The sequence below is a fragment of the Euphorbia lathyris genome, chromosome 2 (genome assembly GCF_963576675.1).
Source record: "Euphorbia lathyris chromosome 2, ddEupLath1.1, whole genome shotgun sequence".
NCBI classification, from domain to species: domain Eukaryota; kingdom Viridiplantae; phylum Streptophyta; class Magnoliopsida; order Malpighiales; family Euphorbiaceae; genus Euphorbia; species Euphorbia lathyris.
Window position 1 is genome coordinate 72,861,595 of NC_088911.1, and position 7,070 is coordinate 72,868,664.

Genomic DNA, 7,070 nt, shown 5'->3' on the forward strand with positions numbered 1-7,070 from the left:
ATAGGTTTGGACCCAAATGTTTGATTCGGGGCTAAACCGAAGTTCAAGCGTTCAAAGGCCATTCAGTTACTACCGTAAGAGAAAGTATGAAGTATAAAAAAAGTCTGTAGTTTTTTAAAAAGAAAAGAAAATGAGAAATGAGGTTGACTATAATTTTCGAATTTAGAGTAAAGGACAGACATCCAGGTAGCATTAGTTCAAAATGGGTATTCTGGTCATTTTAGAGAAACTAGGCTGAATATCAAACTTGTAAACTTGCAAAATGGGTATTATAGAGCCATAATGAATCCAACCATGAACATTTCATAAATTCAGCTCATCATTTTCTTATGCTTTCTATTTGTTGTAATTTTCTGTTGGTGATTTTAGTTTCGTAAAACAAGTGGTAATACAGCCACAAACTCACAATTACAATTAAATTAATTTAAGAATAATTTTACTAGCTTTTGAAAAGTTGAAGTGGAAAGTGGCAGAGATTCAACAAAACCTAAATGGATGTTAGTAATACTGGGAATTTCAAAGGAGATAGATACAAATACTACTAGTTATAGTTATAGAAAAGCAAGCATTAAAATCATTTGTGGCCTGTCTTTCTCCACAAATCACCAAACACTTTGATAGCAGGCCCTTTCCTTTTTCCACTTGCAAAAGTATCATCCAATTCAGGTGATCCAACAACGCTCTCCAGCACTGCTGCTGCTGCATCTGCTGCTTTTCTCCACTGTTCTGTCTGCACTCTCATTTTCTTTATCTCACCTTCTGATGCTTCCTTTGCTCTCTCTGCACCTTCCAGCTTCTCCTTCAGATCTTCTGCATTTGCTCTGCTTTCTTCTACCTCTTTCTCCAGTTGCCTCATTCTTACTCTCATTTCTTCTTCCTTTGCCTTACACATTACTATATCACTAGTTGCTTGTTTCACTTCATTCTTTAAATTCATATTCTCTTTTTCTTTCTCTTCCAACTTGGCTTTTAGATCATCCTTTTCTGCCTCCAAATCTGTCTCTTTTCCTACCTCGTCAACTGGTTCAGGAACATTTTCTTTTTCTAGCTCAACTTCAAAAACATCTGTCTCCTCAGAAATTTGTAGAGTCTCTGGACGAGCTGCTTTCTTAGTTTTGTTCTCCAATTCTTGTTGAGCTAGTTGCTTTGCAGCTTCAGCAGAAGCCAACTGGTCTTTCAAGATCTTCAATTCATCTTGTGCCTGACCAAGTTGAGATTCTAAATCTGCTATGCGGGTGCCAAGCTTTTTCTGGTGCAGTGGATCAGGTTGAAGCCCTCGTGGCTTGATTGGTCTGTGGTGCAGAGGATCTGAATCAGAGCTAGACGTCCTAAGTGGATGAGGGCCTCGAGGCGACTGCCTCTGTGCTATTTCTGAACTCCTGTTTATCATCATAACACTATACTAATGAAGATCATAACATTCGCAAACTATGAAATGAGATGAACTTGTTCTTCATACATCAAAAATTGCATGTTCAGGGCAAATAAGTAGCTTGTGTATGCATATCATATCATAAATGGAGTGAGTTTATGGAAGTTTACCTTGATCTTGGCATTTGATGAGCTTAAGGAAGGAGAATGAGGAAATTGAATGAATTCTGAGAAATAAATGAGAAAGATGATATGAAAAAGGGTAAAAGGATGGTGACATTGAAAATAAAATCTCTAATGTTTTTTCCCAAACTTAAAAAATGTCCAAAAGGGCAGGGCAGGGCATACAGGGTATATAATATATTCCATATTGAGCAATGTAAAAAGAAAAGGTAAACCCACTAGCTATGTATGTCTTTTCAAAATAAGCTTTATACCGACGAGCAAGCAGATGAACAGAAAAGTAATGTCAGAGAGAGGAATACACGCAGGCGTGCTACATAATTCTGGTAAAACATAATAAAAATGGAGATCTGACTACATTCTAAAAAAACATCCAGTCCAGTCCAGGTGTATAAAGATAACAAACTGACCTTTGATTACCAAGCAGTTGAAGTTGAAGTTGAAGTTGAAGTATTATCCAGGAGATAGAGAGAGATAGAGAAAGAGATTTGAATTGAAAAAAAAGGAAGGAAGACAAAAGTTTGAAAAAAGGAGAGGACCAACATCTCTATAAATGCGCCTCTTGGAATAACCATCCTCACTCTTTATTTTCTTTTTCTTGTCTTTTCTATTTTTAATTAAACTCTTCCAATTATACCCTCATCTATCCAATGCTACTACAAAATTATCTTTATATTTCTACATCACCCTCCAAATCCCTACTTCCAATGTATTTTTTGTTTTATGTGATGTCAGGTATGTTGCTATATAAATATATTCTTATACTTTTCAAATTAAATTACACCAAAAATACATCTTTATCATTTTCACCTCACCTACCACCCCACCTATATCAAATAAACAATCAAATATACATCCGTAATGGTTAACAACATACAAATCAAATACTCTTATTAGTGTGACTAGACTAACAAAATTATGTCAAATAAACTTACCGTTCAAATAATGGTATATTTGTCCATCGTTAACAATTATGCCAACATTTTTTTTTATTTATTTAATATATGGATATATGTGACAAAACAATCAAATATAAGAGCATATATATGTATTAAACCATTTTGACAGGTTGTTTTAATACTATAACTTGTTTGGTAATTAGATAATTTGACAACTTTTAGAGATTTTGTCTAGCAAACATCTAATAGTGGTGTTTAGTAAAAATTAGTTTCAAACAACTTTTGGAGCTCAAACCTCTAATTTTGAAAAGCTAATTTTAAGGGTTTTTTCAATTAGCTTCTTACTCCATATCTTTTAAATGAGATTTTTATCCCTAACTATACTCTTTACTCAAACAAATGTTGTTGTGTTCCTTCAATAGAAATATTTTTATTAATATTTTTATTACTTAATGCATTTAGCGAGGTTATTACTTTAGTCCATTGGCCCAAGCCGGGACCGAAAGAATTTATTATATAAACGAGGTTATTACTTTATCGATACAAAATAAAGCATTTTTCTCTCGGATTTGCATTTATCGAGGTTTAACTGTATGTGTGTTAGCCCATTTTGACAAGTTGTTTTAATACTATAACTTGTTTGGTAATTAGATAATTTGACCACTTTTAGAGGTTTTGTCTAGCAAACCTCTAATAGTGGTGTTTTGTGAAAATTAGTTTGAAACAACTGTTGGGCTCAAATTGTTGGTCCCGTTAATGTAATAGGATTAGTTTTTTTCGCTTAATTATGCTGACTTAATTTGATTCTTTAAATAACTTAACTCAGTTTTGGTCAGCAAGACTGAGCGTGATGTAAGACAGCTTTAGTCAGAGGCTGACTAGAACTGTTTTACTTGTGAGTTGGGAAATAACGCTTAAGGTCAGCTTCCAACTCAGCACTCTGATTACTCAGCGCCGGCTTATACAAATTATATACTGAGTAATTTAAGCAAGCAACACATATATATATATCAAGAGAAGGGTTAGAGATTACTCAGCAGTCTTATCCTGGTTCGGCCTCACCGCATACGTCCAGTCCCCAGAGTCCTTCCGGGCTTTTTCAATCCACTACTGAGCTCTTTAAAGGTAGAGCACAAACCGTTTACAAAGCAATTGAGTATGCAAGAGTACCGTCCTCTATTCGTCTACTCAATCCTACTGAGCGCTATAACCGAACACTCCGATTTTCTCTACCGCTGAGTACTAAAACCGAGTACTCAGCTTCACTTTCTCAACCTTTATAATTGATACAAATTTGTTCTTTCTAGATGAAGAACACTTTAGATGAATACAAATTCACTCTAAACATTTACACAGAGATTGGATTTGGGTGTAAGAAATTGCTTTTTCTAATCAGACAGCTTCTCTTTTGGATTTTCACTTTTGTGATGATTTTCTTTTCTGTCTGTACTTGCTTTTTCTTTTTGTAAATCAGCAAAGGATCCAAGTGATGAACTTGTCCTTTTATAGTAAAATCTGATGCTTCAATCATTTGAATTCGGACATATCCGTTGAATTCAAACGGTCTTCTTGCGTCATTCATTGGTCATCATACAGATTTGCAGGCCAATCCTGTCGTCTGAAATTAGTAGTCGCCAGGCTTGCCAGTTTCGTCTTCTTGCGCCAGGTTTCATCTTCTAGCGCCAGGTTTGTCTTCTTGCAAAACGCTGGGTGATCCATGCGTCTCGAAAAGGTCTTTTGGCGTAATTCTGAGGCTTCTGAATTGGTGCAGACCTTTGTCGGGCTTTGTCTTCTAGTTAACGGATCATTGGTGCTGTCCTAATGAACACTCAGCTTGACTTAATTGACGTTGCCTTTAAGATCTCCTGGGGCTGAGTTACGTTCCACTCAGCATCTTCGGCCAGCTTCATCTTCAAGCGTTTGTTTTGAAGAAGACTTTTCTTCTATGATGCTGAGTTGTATTCTACTCAGCTTCTGTGGCTCATGCTGACTTCATTCTGTCTTACTTTTTATTTCTGTTCTCATTTATTAATATACTCAACATTGAACAAACACATTAGTACAATTAAATCAAAGCACTTAAATTTAATTGTCTTAATCATGGGATTAACTTAAATAATTTTGTCAAATCAAAATCATGTGGAAAGGTGTTTCAACAAACTCCCCCATTTTGATGTTGGCAAAAATATTTAATTATGGAACTCAACATTGAAGTTCCCCATGATTGTTTTACCTTTTATACTTTTGAAGTTACTCCCCCGTAAGGGTTGCATCTATTGACTTAATTTAACTCTAAACCTTCTAAGATCTAATCGAGTGAAATTAAGACATGCCTTTACTGACTTAGTTCAATTCTAGACCTTCCAAGATCTAATTCAGATGAGCCTAGGTCAGCTTTTAGAAGAGGGTCAATGCTTGGAACATTTAGTTATTACTCAGTGTCAATTATAGGTATCAGAGTTGTATGCTGAGTATATTTTACTTGTATATTCCTTATGTTCACAAGGTTCAATTTGTTTATCAATGATTAGTTAAATATGATAGATCAGCATATAAGCACAACAATTAAGCATCGCATATATAAAGTCAGTTTGAATAAAAGATGCTTATAATTATATAACTCAGCTTAACATGCCATAAAATACAAGTTACAAGTGTTGGAAATTAAGGCTAAGGTATAGCAGCGGAAATATAAATTTTTTAGCCTATTTCCTTTTAACCATAGGATCCGTTAATCGTTATTTCATATAAAGAGGGATAAGAAGGAATACCTTTCGATGAACAATCTACCGTTGTTAAAGAAGCGCCCACAATTCTTCTCCGAGATTCCAACCACAAAGTATAACACGGTGAGGTTAAGATGAAATCAACCCTTATGAGATGCAACCAAAATAGATTGCCTCTAATTAACCAACACAAGATCAAAGAGAAAAGGAGATGAATGAGATTAATCAATTGACGGAAGCCGTATGAATTCTTATCCACGAACTAGGGGATGCGAATTCACTCTCTCTCTCTTAATGTAGGTTTTGAAATTCACATAAAGGGGAGTTAGGAGGCTTAGTCGAAATTCTCATAAGGAGGGGGTATATATAGTCGCTTGTATCTAAACCCTAGTTAGATAGGAATAGGTTACTTAATAGGAATTCCATTCGGAATAGGATTCCTAATTATTATCTTATAATATATCAAATACATTTAGGATAATAATAAATAACCTAATTAGATAATAATAGGAGTATATTAATCTAATTAAAACTCCTAACTTAATTATCTCTTAATTAATTTAATTCACAAACCTAATCAAATTAGGATTAATGGAATTAAAATAATTCCTTATTTCTATATATAAATTTCGGCCCCCTCCATTTAAATGGGCCTTACTGGGCTCAATTGGGCTTCCATCTATTAATCACATCCATCTCTCTTTTGGTTCCAAGTCTTATGTGTGATCCATTAGGTTCTTACTACTTCTGGCCGTATGCAACTATTAAATTAATTTCTTCAAGAATTATATTTAATCCTTGCATAACGGAATGATGTACTGAGTATGTTATTGGCAAGTCTGTAATCATTCCCCCAGAGTCCGTTAAGAAGACAGGTTGATTCTGTCGTTAACCCTTCCGTATTAGTTACAGTATAATTCGATCCTTTATCAACTATATCCTTGAACTGAATCTTATGACTATGGGTGATGTCAAGTCACATATAGCGAGACGTTCATTTTACTTATACAGGCCGAGTCAACTCAAATAGATAGGTTAAGTGAAATCTATATTTCTACTCTTAAGCTATCACCTTACAAGGATTTAGAGTCGAGTCTTCCACAAGTGATCCTTGGATATATCTCCCATTAATCGGGAGTGATAAATGCTCAATCCAATGTATAACTACCCTGACATTACTTCCTGTGACACCCAACCTTTGCAGTTCACACTCCAGAGTCATCTCTGTTAAGGATCGTAGGACCACAGGATCAAAGTCTCACATTCAGTAATTCAGGATGACCAATTAACATTCCTTTGAGTCTGAGGATTACTTATACCTATTAATACCAATGAGATGAACAAGTGACAAGGATGAATCTACCCATCCTGTTATCTCAAATCGGATCCCCAATCCTAATGAACGACGTTTCATCGGATCTATGTAACTGTCCAGATATCTATATATATATGAAGCTTGTGAGATCAGCTTTCTGTCGGACAGAAGACATTGTTACATACAAGTCTCAACAGTGATATATCAATCCTAAACATATCACTTGACTTGGGGTGGTTTTAAGTTTATTAGTTTATTATAAAGTTTTGTCTCACTTCATGCTTGTATGAACACTTTATAATCACTTTAAACAAACTTACGGATTTCCTTTTATTAGACTTTATTTAGTGCTTAAAAGGGATTGCCTTTATATAGTTATAAAACATATATCTCATTAAAACAAATGATATAAAGAACAATTCATTTACATTAAGTTTGTATCCTGCAACAATTGTCTATAGGACACTAAACCCCAACATACTCCCACTTGGACTAAAGCCAATTGTTTCTAAAACTTATCCCAGTAGAAGTTAAATGACGATCATGTACTTTCTGGGTTAAAGGCTTTGTCAACAG

At 34.8% G+C, this 7,070-nt stretch overlaps 1 protein-coding gene across 1 annotated transcript; it reads right to left on the reverse strand.

Moving 5' to 3' along the window:
* Window positions 1–361: 361 nt before the first annotated feature.
* LOC136220565 (interactor of constitutive active ROPs 1-like) lies at window positions 362–2,102 on the reverse strand. Its single transcript, XM_066008381.1, has 3 exons — window positions 1,965–2,102; window positions 1,543–1,598; window positions 362–1,379 (listed from the first exon to the last, which is right to left on the reverse strand). Exons 2-3 carry the CDS (start codon window positions 1,554–1,556, stop codon window positions 575–577), a joined length of 819 nt encoding a protein of 272 aa, XP_065864453.1. The 5' UTR covers window positions 1,557–1,598; window positions 1,965–2,102; the 3' UTR covers window positions 362–574.
* Window positions 2,103–7,070: the final 4,968 nt, after the last annotated feature.